The following is a 17,334-nucleotide window of genomic DNA, read 5'->3' on the forward strand; positions in this document are numbered from 1 at the left end:
CCTAGTCAAAACGAAATTGAGATCCTTCTCAAGCTTAAAACGAAGAACAAAGTAATCATTGACCAAATCAAACAATTTCCACCCTTCCTTTAGGCTCCACTTTTATTGGAGTCGAGCATGGAGATAGTTGTATGTGATCTCCCCAGGAGCTTGATAATAAGAGCATTCTGCCAAGGTTTGCAAAAACAGTCCATGACGCAATCTGAAAAACTGGATACACGGTCCACGATCTCCGTGAGAAACAGTCACATCCTCATCGTCATTAAAACCCACATACTCTGCCCCCAAAGAATTAACATCAATTCCAATGTTTCGAACCAAGTTTACCTTATTCATGAGCTTATCCATGAAGCTCTCAGAACCAAAAACTGATTTAGGTATCACTATGTCCGCAGATGGTGGCGCGTCCATGTTGGGGTCAAACATCATCTCACTCTTTGCATCCTAACTTCTGTAGCGTGACTCTGCTTGGGTAATCTGTAACCCTTAAGAAAAACTCAAGGTGAGCCTTCCTCCATGGAGAAACGAAGAAATAACAACAACAAAAATAAAAAATAAAACAAGAAGAAGGAAAAGTAGAAAAAATAATTGGGATGCTACTGTACATTGCTATATGATGTATAGCAACATCAACTATTCAAAGAGAAGAGATTGGAACTTTTTATTTGTAACAGCAACAAAAACTATTGGGAAAAAGGAGAAACAAACGTTCAAAGACTATCGATATTGAAGGTATATGATATATGAGATGTACAATAACAGCAACTATTGGGAAGATGAGAGATCATACATATATGAAAGCGTAGTAGAAAAAGAGGAGATTTTTTTACTTCCACTTGACAAGCACACACATTCAAAGACTAGAAAGCGTCACTACCAAAAACGTGAGTATTAGGGGCAGTAAATTAGGGGCGGAAATAAGGATCTGCCTCTATTAATGTTTATTAGGGGCGGAAATATGGACATGCCCCTATAACAATAATAGGGGCGCATAGTAAATGCCTCTATTAGTTTTATTACCTATAGGAGCGCTTAACACAGCCCCTATAAAGTTCAATTATTAGAGGCGAATAAGATTGGTCCCTAATGACTTTTATTAGGGGCGGATGAATGTTTTTATTTTTTAAATTTAATTATTTCTTTTCAGGGGCTGTTTTTAGTATATAAAAAAAAAGAGATTAATCTAAACCCTAATTCTCCAACACCAACGCACCCACTTCCCCTATTTCTCTCTTCCTCTTCTTCCAGCGCCGCACAACCCTTCATCTCTTTTTTTTTTCTTTTCATTTTCATTCTTTCTTAGTTCTTCTCTTTGTTCCTTCATTTTTGCTCTTGTCTAGCTCTGAAATCGTTCTCTCTTCTTTTCTTCATTCTTCGTCATCTTTTCTTTCCCATTTCTTCTTATTCTTTCTCCCTTGCAATATTCACTTGGTGTATCCGAGAAAGTGAAAGAAAGAGCACAAGGAAGGTTTGCAATAGAGAAAAGAAAAACTCAATTTGTATTCTTTAATCCATGTTTTTTTATTCTTTTTGAAGTTTTCATTTTTGCAGGTACATTCCACAGGTTTTGAAGAATTTGAAGTGGAATGGTGAATAATTTCTTGGATAATTTTAATCATTTGATTGATTTTTCCTCAAGGTTTGTTCATACAAATTATACGACTGTTCTTTTTTGTTTAAAATTTTGGTTAATGTTAGTCTATTAATTGTTGATATATTGTTAATTAACAGTTGCTGATCTAGAAAAGAGGAATCGTTGAAATGCTGTGTGCTGCAGTAAAATAAGAAGAAACGCTTAGAGATTTCCTCTGTAAAGCTGTGTTCGAGTTGAGTGGATGTGGGTTTGAAATTCAAACTTTGTATGGAAGAGAAAAGGGGGAAAGAAGAATAATTTCGATTGTTTTTGTAAATTTTGAATTCAAAACACAAAATTTGTGTTCGAGTTGAGCGGCTTTTGTGTTTTGTGTGTTTTTTTTTTCAAATTAATAATTGAAAGTATTAGGGGCGGATGTTTGCGCCTGTAATGAAGACCTTTAATGTAATTTGCCAACATGGCAACACAAATACTAAGGGTGGATCTTTGAGATTTTCTGCCCCTATTAACAATAGAGGCGCCTGTATTAGGGGCCCATTCTCTTTTTGCCCCTCCTTCTCATTAGGGGCGGTTTTGCAAGATATCTGCCTCTACAAGTGCTTTTTGAGGCGAATATTAAATGCCCCAAATACTCATTTTTTTGGTAGTGCGTGGAGCACTTTCAAAGTTCCTAGGGTTGACATAAGATTTCTCAGGGCCTTTTGTATTTATACTTACCACTTTAAATTCTAACGAAATCAGGCAACTTATTAATTCCTTCAAAATAAATGACTTTTTGAATACACACCTAAACTTGGTTTGACTTCTAAAAAGTCATAATTGAATACACCTAGATTTCGATGTCTTTTTTTAAAGTCAATTGAAATATGAATTGAGTACACCCAAACTTTTACAAACTCTTTTAAAATTTTAATTGAATACATCTAGATTTTTAAACTCTTTTAAACTCTTAATTGAATACACCCCCAACATTAATGGTTATGAAATAATAGATGTTGAAAATGAAGTCAAAATATCCAGAGAATAACTTAGACAATCTTCCATTCAAAATGGTTTGAAAATATCCAGATAATAACATTGACAATTACGTATTTCAAGTTGTTTCAAATCCATCCCAAAATGACAAGCAGTGGATGTATCACAGTTGTTCAAGCTTATGTGAATGCCATTACATCCATCGAAAAAGGTCAGTCATTAAGTTATACAAGATCATTTTACCAAAAACAACAAAGCCTAAACCCTAGGACCAATTAACCAACAACAAAAACCATCTAATCCATCACAAAACGCTTATCTAACAACCTTATACCTTAATGATCCCTTTCTTCATTATGCTTCAATCTACACCATTTGATCTTGCAGTTGAAGCACCAGTTGATATAGCATGACATGAAGTTGAGGTTGGTGGTGCTTTAAAAGTGCCAGCTCTTTTCTTGCTTGGCTTTAGATGAAATATATTAAGTATTGAGAATGTTAAGACAGGATTTGGAATCGATGAAATTGAAACCTCGGGGCCCATTTCGATACAAATGCTAAACACCTCAGTAGAGTGAAATGTCGTTAGTCCAAAAGGAAATTATCATTCACCTTTATAATAAACAATCTATTATATTTACCTTTATGAGGCTCGTGGGGCCTTATTTTAGGAGGTGGTGAGGTCAACATGACCACCTATCAACAATATTTATTATATAAAAAAGTACTTATCCTTATTATAAAAATGCATCAAACGGGCTCCAAAGTTGCATTACATGGATTCTAGTCAATCCAATGGTTGGATTTATTTAGAAACTGCCTAAGTTTGTATATTCTAAAAATTCAACATTGGGTTGGAGTGGCACGTAGATCTGCCCTTGTTTTCACATCGAATACTATTGAACCATAATTTGCTCCTAATTACAAAACCTTACACAATCCTCAACAAGCAAATTAAGAATAGACTGGGGTGGCCAACGAGGTCTAGCCCAATTTAAAGGGTTTAGATAAGCAGACCAATGATCTCGAGTTCAAATCCCTATGGCACTTTGGTAGTGTATGTGTCGAGAAACTCCCTCCCCCTTCGTAGTTTAGATTATCGCTTATATTAAAAATAAAATAAAAAAGACTGGGGATGACAAGTTTCCTAGGAGCCAAATCAATCGTAAGGACCTTCTAATTCTGTCCACACAAAAAAAAGACCTAACTTTTTACCCAAAAAAATATATATTCAATGGTAAGGCCCAGGTTAGCCATACCACCATCATCAACTTAATGTTTCAACACATGCCGAAAGCTAAACAGATGGCACACTTAGAATCAAACTCAATTTCCACACACAAAATAAAAGCCACCGTTTTTTTTCCCAGGCCATCTGCGCTCCCTTTAGAACCTCAGTTTGGGAGAAAACCCGACGAACTGAAGCAGTTTTTAATTGCTGTTTCTTCCACTTCCACTGCTCTTTTTTTTTTCTTGTTCTTTCCAATCCTTACTGAGGTGAAGAAACTGTTGAAGAGAATATGACACATGCAGAATTGCAGATAAGCATTGATGCATGGAGCGCAGCCAAAATAGGAGATCAAAGAAGAATGTCAAAAAAAGAAGCTCAGCATAGTGAAACCTTAATCAGAATAATGAGACTTTAGAGTTGAAGGCTTTAAGCATAGTGAAACCTTAATCAGAATTAAATTCTAGATATAGTAACAGGTTGTCTAAATATTCTTATGGAAATGATAATTAACATCAATATTCTTATGGAAAAATCTTTAACTTTATCTCAATAGCACTTGATTCACTAAATTGTCTAAGTTTGTGGATGAAGAACCATGTGGACCAGTAGCTTCTTCTGCAAGTTTCTTCCACTCCATGACCTTATTTTTCATCTTCTTACCCTTCTCACCCTCCATTAACTCTTTGACAAGCTTCTCTACCTCATCCCTCTTCACATCATTACTAATCTCCATGCCAATGCCCCATTCATTGCAAGTATAGCGACAGTCCATTTGCTGGTCTGCGAAGAATGGCCAACAGAGCATAGGAACTCCTGCAGTAAGGCTCTCAACCGTTGAATTCCAACCGCTGTGCGTTAAAAATCCTCCAACTGATTGGTGGTTAAGGACTTGCTCTTGTGGGCACCACCCAGCTATTAGACTTCTTTCCTTAGTTTCAGCCACAAACTCTGGCGGCAAAATAGCGGATTCTCCAATAACTAGATCAGGTCTAATTACCCAAAAGAATGGACGCTTGCTATTTGCAAGTCCCCACCCAAACTCTACAAGCCGTTCTGGTGTCATGACTGCTATACTACCGAAATTCACATAGACAACTGAGTTTGGTGCCTTGGTGTTTAGCCACTCGAGGCATTCAGTTTCTTCTTTCCATAGACTGTATCCCATTTTCAAAGGGTGTTCTGGTATGTGATTGAGATGCAATTGAAGAGGGCCAACGGTGTACATACGGGGAAGCATAGATGAGAGAGCATCCAAAACATCTGACTCCAAGGCATCAAAAGTATGAAGAACAACTGCTGAAGCTTCATGAGCTCTATCGGTTGCTTCCATGGCGAAGTTAAATACAATGTCATCCGGATTTGTGGCTTCCAAGAAGGTCGGGAGATCCCTCAAACGGATATCTCTCATTCCCGGGATCCAATCTATTACGGTGTCCAGATAGCCATTTGTGAAACAGCTCTCATCTGCAATAGACAAATGAAATTCAATTGAAGAAACATTTCATTTGCATGTTTAGAAACAAGCAGTTAAGAGTTAACCATAAGTTAAACAACAATTGCTTCAATTAATAGTTTATATATTTCACCTTTGAGTGGAGCAAGTCCTTTTTCGACCACAGTGCGAAGTTGTTTAATTCCCATGAAGCTGCATGCAGCTATAGTGTAGAACAGGACTATAGGGACTCCGATTTCTTCAGCAGCTGTGATTGTGAACGTGGACATGAAACCATCTGAAACTATGCAAGTCACAGGAGGATTGCTGGATGTTGACATGGCATCATTGTTGAGTTTCGCAAGGAGGGCAAGAAAGGGAGCCAAGAAATTTTGTTTTCTGACGGATTCACAAAGCAAGGTGACATCTTGTGTGGCATCTTCATCTGAATCCGGAAGGCTATCCGAGATGGCTTCGAATTGAAAATCAGGCAAGCCATCAAGGGAATTGGGTCCTAGAGATTTAAGAAAGCGCTTGTGATTGAACTCTGTGTTAACAAAGGTTATATGAAAACCTCTTTGGTGGAGGAGCTTTGCAAATTTAAGCATTGCCTTTATATGACTTTGAGCAGGAACTGGAATGCAAACAGCATGTGGCTTAGTAGCTACTTCTGTGGAATCCATCTTAGCTTTTGTATGTGCATTGCAGTGCTTGCAAATGCAGATTATTTATACAGCAAAACTGAGCTACTTTTCAATGTGTCCTGTTTTGGCTCTCTGTTTTTTCCCTCAGTCAAAATAGGAAACTGAGGATAATGTCAAAAAAGGAGGTCGCCAGATAAATTGAGGTAATGAGATGAAGTAGCAGAGTCAAAATAGGAATCTTCACTTTACCTGCAACATAAATAACTATATAGTGGTAGAAATTGTTACTTATAATAATATAAATAACTAATAGTCTACAAATTATGATTAAATCTTATAACAATATAATCTAGAAGTTAGTCATTGGTTGATAGATAGTCAAATTTTCGACGCACAAATATGTGTGCAAAGAAAAATCAGTTGATCAAGACAACAAGGAAACTACTTGATCAATCAAGACAAAAAGAATAAGACTTAGACTTCGGTTTCTTGCCGATGTAAGGATAATTTGGTTCATTATTTCCCCTCTTCAATTCTGTAATTTTGTGTTACAGTATCACCCTTTTTTTAATACTGCCAAACTCAACAACTTGATTTGGTGTCATGACTGTTATACTCCCAACCAATCAAGAATCATGTATATACCTCCAATAATTAAGAGAAATTTATAATAAAACACATTTCTAGCATTGAATTTACATATAAACCCTAAAAGCTTTTAATTGAAGAAAGAAAAAAAAACTCAAAAAGGACCGGGTGTAGTATTTTTTTAAATTTGAATGATGTGTGAAATACCATTAGTATCCTGGCATTATGATTTTTAGGGGAAAAAAAAAAAACATTGATGACATTGTTGTAGTTTTTTGGTTTTTCAAGGATAGGAGCTCATATGGTACATTTAGTCCCTTTGAAAAGTCAAATGGGTTTTTTTCCTAAGAATTGAGTATTGTAGGTATATATTTTGGGCCCTATTTATGGAGTTAAGATATTTTGTCCCAATTTTCTTTGTTCCCCCTCTGGTCCCTATTTGGAATTTTGACATATGTCCTTTCATTTAACACCACATTTCCAGCCTTAACAGTGTGAACCTTCCCAACAACCAAGAAAATCCGTTATCTTCAAATAAAAAATAAAATAAAAAACCTTGACTGCAAACTCTCATCTACCACATCGCTTCAATTTCATCACTTCTTGTTTTCATCTTCACTGCTATTCTTCCAAGAGTTATGTTTTCAAAATTTAGTGGACAATGTGAATCCATAGCGATTTAATTTTTTTAACCCAAGACTCGCTCATTATTAGGCCAACCCAACCCAACCCAACCCAACTCTCTAACACTAGAGTGTATAACGAATTTGGGATAAAGTAATCTTCCAAGAGATTCTTACCTCGAGAGTGCCTACGTCTATTCACGTTCAAGCAACGGCCTTGTTGTCAACCATAGTGGTGTTGGCTTGATTGATCAAGCATACCCACCGTTAAAACAACTTGATCATCTTCTGCTTCCCACTCCCTTTCTTCTTCAGTACGTTTGCACATTCTTTCTTCATTTTCTCACTTAGCCCACTCCAACAATCTCCTCGTGTAAGATATTGAAAGAAGAATGTGTTTTGTAAAATTTGATAAATGAAAGGATAGAGAGGATATCTATGATTGGTGTGACTTTAGGGTGTGGTTTTATAATAGGATTTAGAAGATAGAGTGACACGTGGCACAATAGTAGCAACCGAAAATCTTATCCGAAATATGAGATGTGAATTTTATAATAAATATGGACACGTGGCCATCGGAAATCTTATCCAAATATTTTATCTAAAATCTGAGATGTGAATTTTATAATAAATATGGACATGTGGTAACCGAAAATCTTATCTGAATGTTTTATCCGAAATCTGAGAAGTGATTTTATAATAAATAGGGAGCTTCACTAATATACCCAAAATAGGGGTTGAAATTATTTTAAAAAAAACCCCCCCCACATGGAATGCACTTTAGAAACACACCCAAAACTCATATACTACATAAGAAATTGGTGTTGAAGTTCTTATAAATTACATGACTACCATTGATCAACTTGAAAGAAGCCCAACACAAAAAATAAATAGCACCCAAAACAAGCCCAGCCCAATTTTATAAAAAAATCCAAACAATTCATTACAAACAAAACGTCTTGAAAACCGTAGCTTCATTAACGTGTCATGTTATTAATGACTATAATGTTCCACACCTTTACTGTCATGTTGATTAATGGCTGTAATGTTCCAGTCTAGGGTAATAACACTGCTAGTTTACTATCATGTTGATTAATGGTTGTAATATTCCAGTCTAGGGTAATAACATTGCTAGTTTCCTATGACATCTAATTTTTAATGCATGTCTACCCATTTAATGTTCCAGTCTAGGTTAATAACACTACTAGTTTCCTATGACATCCTATTTCTAATGCATGTCTACCCCTGTAATGTTCCAGTCTAGGGTAATAACATTGCTAGTTTCCTATGACATCCTATTTCTAATGCATGTCTAGCCCTGTAATGTTCCAATTTAGGGTAATAACATTGCTAGTTTACTGTCATGTTGATTAATTGCTGTAATGTTCCAGTCTAGGGTAATAACACTGCTAGTTTACTGTCATGTTGATTAATTGCTATAATGTTCCAGTCTAGAATAATAACACTAGTAGTTTCCTATGACATCCTATTTCTAATGCATATCTACCCCTGTAATGTTCCAGTATAGGGTAATAACACTGGTAGTTTCCTATGACATCCTATGCTTTTCTTGCAAGAAAGATAACTACAACTAAATCCCCTTAAGAGAAAACGAAGTTTTAGACCTCTTTTGTATGATGGGACCTTAGCTTTTGTAAACTAGCGTTAAAACGCCTTATTTGAGTTAGGACTTTATTAAGGATCTCAAACCGCTTTCTTCTAGAAGGATTTCCCCTTAGCGTAACGGTTTATCCTTATGACTTCCCCCAAAAGGTCTTTGGCAATCTCAATCCTATTCTTCTGCTTCTGCTTCTCCGTTTGGATACATGGTAACATGTCCCCCGTATTTGGCGAGGGAAAGGATGATGAGCGAACTCTTTCGAGCGGGGGAATATTCCAATTCCAATTTAAATTGCTAATTGAGTGAATTAAGCAAGGGGGATCTCGAATTGTCTACTTGAAGGGGGGAGGGGAGATGCTTCCCATCCCGCAAAGGAGCCGTTAAATCTTTTCTTTTTCGATTTCCATTTCGCGCTAGGGCACTCATCCGTTGCTTGTTTGTAGTTATGTCAAGCAAAGGTATTCTCCCTCTTTTTTTTTTTAAGTCCATTTTTCGGTGGTTGGAAAGCAAGCGAAGACTTTAACTCGCTGCTCCTTTTTCCTATGATATCCTATTTCTAATGCATGTCTACCCTTGTAATGTTCCAGTCTACGGTAATAACATTGCTAGTTTACTGTCATGTTGATTAATGCTTGTCATGTTGCTATTTCTAATACATGTCCACCAAAGAAAAGATGAAGAAAGAACAAACCAAACCAACTCAAAACAAGCTGAGCCTAGATTGTTAATACTATTATGTCATAGAAGTACATTGTTAATACTCTATCATAGAAGTACATTGTCAAACAAAAATGAGATCCATAATTGAAATAGTAACAAAAGATAAATCGATCATCAAAGCTTAAAATACATTTCGAAAATCAACTAAAATCTGAAGAGAAACACATAATTGAAGCAAAAAATAAAAAATCTCAAGTCCAAACCAAACGACGACGACGATGACGACAATGATGACGATGATGACGACAACGACCACGACGACGTGGCGAAAGAGGAGTAGAGCTAAGAGCATTTGATCGAGGTTCATTCGAGATTCCGAACAATGCGAAGAAAAAAAATGTCAATAGAAGCACGATTTTAGAACAAGAAATCAAAGGTGAAATATTGAAAATTGTAGATCAGAGATGAAGAATATAGTTGGGCCTGCGACTGAGCTTCAATGAAACCTCCTCTTGCTCCAACACCGAGAAAGCACCGCCAAGAAAGGAGAAAATAAATATGATTTGGTTTTTTGGCAGATATGCTTTTCTGGCAGATCTGATTTTTCTCTCTCAAATCCATAGTACAAGGGCAATATAGGTATTTTACACACAATTAAACTAAAAAATAGCTATTAAATTGAAAAAATTGACGGCTGTCGATTTTTGGGTGTGTTTATAGTTTTTAAATGGTATAGTGTTTCTTTATAAGATTATGTCTAAGATTGGTTATATAACTAAATTTGTATAATAAATATGGACACGTGGAAACCGAAAATTTTAGCCGAAAATCTTATCAAAATTAATCTTATAAGTATATAAATAATAAAATAAATTTGTTGTGAATAGTAATTGCCATTTGCCATGGCAAAGGGTGGAAAAACAACAACAAAATTGCTAGGGCAGACACTATTCACATGAATAGTACCATTCACATGAATAGTACCAATCCTTGCCTCCCCTTCCCTTTTGCCATGACAAATGCTCTAAGGAGTCAACACTGGAGCATATAGTATTTGTGGAAGACATCAATATATAATTTGAACATAATTAATTAAAATCTTAGAGCAAAACAAAATTCTAGCCTGTGTACATATTGCTAGCTAGCAACATAAGTTTTACAGGCCTGAGTACATATTGCCAGCTAGTTGATTATTTGAGACAATGGAAATAAAAAATAATAATTAAAATCTTCTAGTAAAATCTTTAGCTTTTTCTTAATAGCACTTGATTCACTAAATTGTCCAAGTTTGTGGATGAAGAACCATGTGGACTAGTAGCTTCTTCTGCAAGTTTCTTCCACTCCATGACCTTATTTTTCATCTTCTTACCCTTCTCACCCTCCATTAACTCTTTGACAAGCTTCTCTACCTCATCCCTCTTCACATCATTACTAATCTCCATGCCAATGCCCCATTCATTGCAAGTATAGCGACAGTCCATTTGCTGGTCTCCAAAGCATGGCCAACAGAGCATAGGAACTCCTGCAGTAAGGCTCTCAACCGTTGAATTCCAACCGCTGTGCGTTAAAAATCCTCCAACTGATGGGTGGTTAAGGACTTGCTCTTGTGGTCACCACCCAGCTATTAGACTTCTTCCCTTAGTTTCAGCCACAAACTCTGGCGGCAAAATAGCGGATTCTCCAATAACTAGATCAGGTCTAATTACCCAAAAGAATGGAAGCTTGCTATTTGCAAGTCCCCACCCAAACTCTACAAGCCGTTCTGGTGTCATGACTGCTACACTGCCGAAATTCACGTAGACAACTGAGTTTGGTCCCTTGGTGTTTAGCCACTCGAGGCATTCAGTTTCTTCTTTCCATAGACTGTATCCCATTTTCAAAGGGTGTTCTGGTATGTGATTGAGATGCAATTGAAGAGGGCCAACGGTGTACACACGGGGAAGCATAGATGAGAGAGCATCCAAAACATCTGACTCCAAGGCATCAAAAGTATGTAGAACAACTGCTGAAGCTTCATGAGCTCTATCGGTTGATTCCATGATGAAGTTAAGCATGAAATCATCCGGATTTGTGGTTTGGAAGAAGGTCGGGAGATCCCTCAACCGGATATCTCTCATTCCCGGGATCCAATCTATTACGGTGTCCAGATAGCCATTTGTGAAACAGCTCTCATCTGCAATAGACAAATGAAATTCAATTGAAGAAACATTTCATTTGCATGTTTAGAAACAAGCAGTTAAGAGTTAACCATAAGTTAAACAACAATTGCTTCAATTAATAGTTATATATTTCACCTTTGAGTGGAACAAGTCCTTTTTCGACTACAGCGCGAAGTTGTGTAAATCCCATGAAGCTGCAGGCAGCTATAGTGTTGAACAGCACTATCGGGGCTCCAATTTCTTCAGCTGCTGTGATTGTGAACGTGGACATGAAACCATCTGAAACTATGCAAGTCACTGGAGGATTGCTGGATGTTTCTATGGCATCATTGTTGAGTTTTAAAAGAAGGGCATGAAAGGGAGCTAAGAAATTTTTTCTGACGGACTCAGCAAGCAAAGTGACATCTTGTGTGGTGTCTTCATTTGAATCCGGAAGGCTATCTGGGATGGCTTCGAACCGAAAATCAGCCAAGCCATCGAGGGAATTGGATCCTAGAGGTTTAAGAAAACGCTTGTGATTGAACTCTGTGTTAACAAAGGTTATATGAAAACCTCTATGGTGGAGGAGCTTCGCAAATTTAAGCATTGCCTTTATATGACTTTGAGCAGGAGCTGGAATGCAAACAGCATGTGGCTTAGTAGCTACTTCTGTGGAACCCATCTTAGCTTTTGTGTGTGCATTGCAGTGCTTGCAAATGCAGATTATTTATACAGCAAAAGTGAGCTACTTTTTCAATGTGTCCTCTTTTGGCTCTCTGTTTTTTTCCCTCCACACAAGTCTATATGCAGATAAGATAACCAGAGAGTGAGAAGAAAGCTGTCAGACAAGTTGAGGTGAGAAAAACCAACGTGGAACTGGTATCTTCTATTGGCCTTTCCCTAGTTTCTTCTCCAATTATTGGACCATTTACGTCTGCATCTACCACAAAGAGTTCAATTCTCATTCTTTTTCTGCTCTGAATAAGAAAATGAAAAAAAAAAAAAATATCATTTCAATACCTGCATCATAAACTTAGATATATATATATATATATTGTTACATCACTAATAGTCATATCTTTTAAATCTTTTTGAATTTATACACTCATGTTGGTCAAGTATTTCAAAATGTTCGGGAGATTCTGCTCAAGTCTCCAACTAACCAACTTAAAAACTGCAATCTATCTTGCAAAGAAGCCTATTCCAGCACCTGTTTGCCTATTGAGAAACCAAGAGCTACTAACATTCCTCTCCGATTTGAATGCTTGAGATTTTATGAAATGCGGGTAAATGCGTACTTTCTAAATGCAGAGTTGGGGATCCGATACTATATACTAGAAACACATGCTTCACTTATAATCTATAAAATGATTAAGCTTTTTAAAATTAATATAATCATTGTACACATAAGTGTATATTAGTCTCCTTGCCTATAGTATTAAATACTAAACCTACAGATTAGTTTGTATTATCATAAAAATCATAATAATTCCTATAATAAATTATTGGTATATGTTTGAACAAGTTTTGTAATTAACTAATTAACAACTCGGTCCTAGTTCAAATTTCCCTCGTTTGCTATAAAGAAAGAAAAAAAAATCGGTTATATATATATGTATAGTTAGTAAACTTTTTGGAAAATGTTAACTGACAAGATTTTGAAGAAATTTCTTTATGTAATAAAATCAATTTAGTTTAGCCTTGTTCTACTGGAACAAGATAGCAAGAAAGAAGAAAATAAAAAAAATAACTATGTAAGCTTCTAGTCTTCAACAACATGACCAAAAGTAGGTAAGTTATATATAGTAGTATTGGCAGCTGTGTCGCCAATACCATATCCATAACTTTGCAGTTCGAAACCAAACATTCAGCCCATGAGCCAAGCCAAGCATTTGTAGGGTTTGTAAAGACTACTGAACTTAGCATGTGTATCACGTCGAAAAAGATAGATAGATAGATAGATACTTCATATCCATTCATTTTGGTATCACTTTATTGTGTGGATTGCTATTCAACTTTTTGGACCAGCTTATATGTGTTGTACATCTTGAGGTAAAACAACTTGTCGATCTAGCAATAAATATAAGGATGAAAAAAGATCGAACATTGACTCAATATGATTAAGTAATTACAATAACATGATATCATAGTGAGTTTCAATTGAAGAGTCCCTAAAAGATTGATAAAGAGGGCAGTGATATATTTATATATATATATAGCTTCCATTGAGGGATCCCCCAAATAAGTTGTAGGGCCCACTTCACATTGTATTTCACTAATCCAAACCGTCTATTTTTTAGATAATCATTCAAAGATCATCTCTACAAAAAATACTTCACTAGTAAAAACAAATCCTTTTGCGACCAAATTTTGCGCGACTAAACACAATTCGTCGAGCGACGAAACTCAAAACTTCGTCACTGAAAGTCTTATGCGACTAAATTTTGTGCAATGAAACACACATCGTCGCACAAAGTGACTTTGCGCGACAAAACACTGAACTTTGTTGCACAAAGTCTTGAGCGACGAAGTGTGTTTCATCGCGCAAAGTCTTTACAAAAATAAATAAATAAATAAATTATTTTTAAAAATCTTTGCATGACATAATCCAAATATTTCGTCGCCTAAACCAATTTATTTTTGTTTTTTTATATTTATTTTGTATGCATAACACTTAAGAAATTAAATAGTATATATATTTATTAAGTAGCTTTAAATTTATTATTTTAGTTCGGTTCGGATTTTTATTAGAAAAATATATTATTGTAGTTCGGATTGGGTTTTTGTTAGAAAATATATATTTTAAATTGACGATCGAATTTGTTCATTGTATTCATATAGGGTCAAGGAGTGTAGCTGTAAAAAATCATCAAAATCGAAATTGAAATAACCGTTAAATCGTGATTTTTCGTTTATAACCGTCGAAAAGTTTTGTCCCATTACTTGATCTCTAAATGTTTATTTTTTACGATTTTTGGCGTATATGATCTCGAAGTATAAATAAACAAGTTTGACGGTTGGATTGTTGAAACTAGTTTCGTAGAATGCGTATGCCATCAAAATAGTATATTCACTAACAATTAAGAGTTTATTTATACCTTCATTAAATATAACATAAGATTTTGTGGTATCCACTAGTGTAAATATTTTAAATTGAACATCAAATTCAGTCATTGTATTCATATAGGGTCAAGGAGTGTAGCTGTAAAAAATCATCAAAATCAGAGTTAAAATAACCGTTAAATCGTGATTTTTCATTTATAACCGTCGAAAAGTTTTGCTCCATTACTAGATCTCTGAATGTTTGTTTTTTACGATTTTTGGGGTATACGATCTCGAAGTATATACAAACAAGTTTGACGGTTGAATCGTTGAATGGTGTGTGTATATATATATATTTTTATTAACTAGCTTTAAATTTTTTTATTTTGTATGTATACCACTTAAGAAATTGAATAGTATATATATTTATTAGTAGCTTTAAATTTATTATTGTAGTTAGGATTGGGTTTTTGTTAGAAAAATATATTATTGTGGGTTTTATGTATAAAAAAAAATATTTGAATTTGAAGGGAGTAAAGATCACATTTTCAGTAAACTTTATAATAATAATTTTTTTTATAAAAAATATAGCAATGGGGTCGTTGGGCAAAAACCAATAGCACGACGTCGTAATGTAAACATGCGTCAGGCAAACCAATTAATTTTTTTATTTAATTATACATTATAAATTTTAAGATATAGTTGTTTTTATAAGTTTTTATTATTTTTTGAAAACTTTGCTCAACGAATATCAATATTTCGTCGCCTAACCCTTATTTACTTATTTTTATATTTTATATTGTTAAATTAAATTATTTCTTTATTTTTTATTATTTTCTTTGCGTGAACAAAACACATTTGGTCGCCTAAACCTTATTTATATTTTAAATCGTAAAATAAAATTATTTTATTTTTATTATTCATAACAATTATTTGTATAAATATTGCGCTACGAACCAATTTTTCGTCTATCAAAACTTTGCGTGACCAACAATTCGTTGCGCAAAACTCTAAAAATTTGGGTAGGTACCAAAAATGGGACGCGGGAATTTTTTGGTCGCGCAAAACTCTAAAAATTTGGGCCAACACCAAAACTGGGACGCGGGAATTTTTTTTTTTAAGACTTTGCATGACCAATATTTTGTCGCGCAAAGTGATACGGTTTTTAAAACCAAAATAACTCCTCCACCATTTTCTCAATGTCTTTCTCTACTCTTACCTCTCCTCTCTTTTTCCTTCTCTCCAAATCCGACCCTTTCTTTTAGACTCACTCCTCTCACTTAATCTCTCATCTCTCTTTTCACTATCTCTCACTCTCACTCACTCTCTCATCTCTCTCTCACTACTCTGATTCTCTCACACTCACTTCTCCCTCTCATTCTCACTCACTCTCAATCTTGCCAAAAGGTATATTCTCTCCAAATTTTAATTTTTGTTTTCATTAATATGTGTTTTTGGAGTTAGTTTTGAGTTTGTGCAGGGTTTGGGGTTGAGTATAGGGTGAGGATTGGAGTTTGGGTTGGATTTGGGGTATAACAATTTTAGGGGAGATTATGCCAATTTTTTGTTATTATTTTATGTTATTTTTTTGTTATTTGACCATATTTGTTTTTTTTGTAGGGAATCGTTGAGACTTTGACGGCTAAAGTTGAGGATTAGGACGCTATCGAAACATATCCTCCGCCACTACCACCACAATAGGCTTGTATTAGGAATTTATTATTGTACTTTGTTAATTTATGTGTACATTTTGAATATTATATATATATATATATATATATATATATAGAGGATAATTTGATCACTATTTTTCATATGTAATTTTATTTTGAATATGTCAATTTAAATTAAAGTAATTAAAAAATAAAATCATACAATTAAATTAAATTTAAAAAGTAAAAATTTGAAAAAATGAATATAATTAAATTAATATAAGAGAAATAATAAAACAAAAAGTCAAAAACCTTGCACGACAAAATATTTTGTCGCGCAAACTGTTAAATTAGTTTATTTTAATTAAAAAAATTAAAAACATAAAAATTAAAATATTTGAAATATTTCATCGCGCAGGTTTTGCATGACAAAATTGTACTTTGCGAAACAAACTTATTTCATCGCGCAAAGTGTTTTTTTGGTAGTAGTGCTTGAATTCGATATCATTTGACCACTCAATTGAATCCGATATATATATATATATATATATATATATATATATATATATATATATATATATAATATATATATATATATATATATATTTATAAAGAATATTTGAACTGCGGTGTGCAAGTCCTTTTTCAAGCAAAGCGCCATATTTGTTAAACCATGAAGATGCATTGGATTGGGTTTGATGTTTGAGCACAGGGGAGATCACTAGAGAATAGTTTCATTTTGTAATATTATGTAATTGCCTTGCTTCATTTAGCAATGGTTCTTCTTCGCTTGGTGTATACTTGAAGAGATTTTTTCTCTTGTACTTCTCTAGCCATTCCTCGCACTCATTAGTAATTCGGTTCGTAACAACACTCATAGACACTCTCTAGCCACAAATAATGACTTCTTAAAAGCCTTATTTATAGTGACCAAGGGTTACATGGGTAGGAAATAGGATTAAAAGGAATCCTAAACCAAGTAGGAATTGAAATAAAAATTTAAAACCAAGCCAATTTGGTATTGATGTGCTATGAAAATAATTGTTGTATTTGTTGTGAGAGAAATCAATTGTGAAAGAAAGGTGTTTGTGCAAATAATCTCGCGGGAGAATATTCGCTTCTAGATCCTTCAAC

General features: G+C 34.7%; 2 protein-coding genes across 4 annotated transcripts; both read right to left on the minus strand.

Annotated features, from left to right (window-relative positions):
* Nucleotides 1–4,225: 4,225 nt before the first annotated feature.
* On the minus strand, nt 4,226–7,502 carry LOC110745552 (7-deoxyloganetin glucosyltransferase-like). Of its 2 annotated transcripts, none has more exons than XM_021945657.2 (3): nt 7,265–7,502; nt 5,387–6,125; nt 4,226–5,264 (listed from the first exon to the last, which is right to left on the minus strand). In XM_021945657.2, the coding sequence occupies exons 2-3, from the start codon at nt 5,913–5,915 to the stop codon at nt 4,342–4,344; spliced, it is 1,452 nt and encodes a 483-aa protein (XP_021801349.2). In that variant the 5' UTR covers nt 5,916–6,125; nt 7,265–7,502; the 3' UTR covers nt 4,226–4,341. The 2 variants fall into 2 exon arrangements, with proteins under 2 accessions (XP_021801349.2, XP_088105685.1); XM_088249559.1 differs by having other exon boundaries at nt 5,387–6,140.
* Nucleotides 7,503–10,457: 2,955 nt separating this feature from the next.
* LOC110774418 (7-deoxyloganetin glucosyltransferase-like) lies at nt 10,458–12,289 on the minus strand. 2 transcript variants are annotated; one of them, XM_088247911.1, is made up of 2 exons: nt 11,663–12,248; nt 10,458–11,541 (listed from the first exon to the last, which is right to left on the minus strand). In XM_088247911.1, exon 2 carries the CDS (start codon nt 10,880–10,882, stop codon nt 10,613–10,615), a length of 270 nt encoding a protein of 89 aa, XP_088104037.1. In that variant the 5' UTR covers nt 10,883–11,541; nt 11,663–12,248; the 3' UTR covers nt 10,458–10,612. The 2 variants fall into 2 exon arrangements, with proteins under 2 accessions (XP_088104037.1, XP_088104038.1); XM_088247912.1 differs by having other exon boundaries at nt 10,859–11,541; nt 11,663–12,289.
* Between the last annotated feature and the right edge of the window lie 5,045 nt (nt 12,290–17,334).

Source organism: Prunus avium, chromosome 2 (genome assembly GCF_965620075.1).
Source record: "Prunus avium chromosome 2, drPruAviu1.hap1.1, whole genome shotgun sequence".
In the NCBI taxonomy this organism is placed as follows: Eukaryota; Viridiplantae; Streptophyta; class Magnoliopsida; order Rosales; family Rosaceae; genus Prunus; species Prunus avium.

Coding starts and splice junctions, on each gene's coding strand:
- LOC110745552 (XM_021945657.2), bottom strand. CDS start 5,915: ATGGATTCCACAGAAGTAGCTACTAAGCCACATGCTGTTTGCATTCCA. Junction 5,265..5,386: donor AGGACTTGCTCCACTCAAAG/GTGAAATATATA, acceptor TGTCTATTGCAG/ATGAGAGCTGTTTCACAAAT.
- LOC110774418 (XM_088247912.1), bottom strand. CDS start 12,188: ATGGGTTCCACAGAAGTAGCTACTAAGCCACATGCTGTTTGCATTCCA. Junction 11,542..11,662: donor AGGACTTGTTCCACTCAAAG/GTGAAATATATA, acceptor TGTCTATTGCAG/ATGAGAGCTGTTTCACAAAT.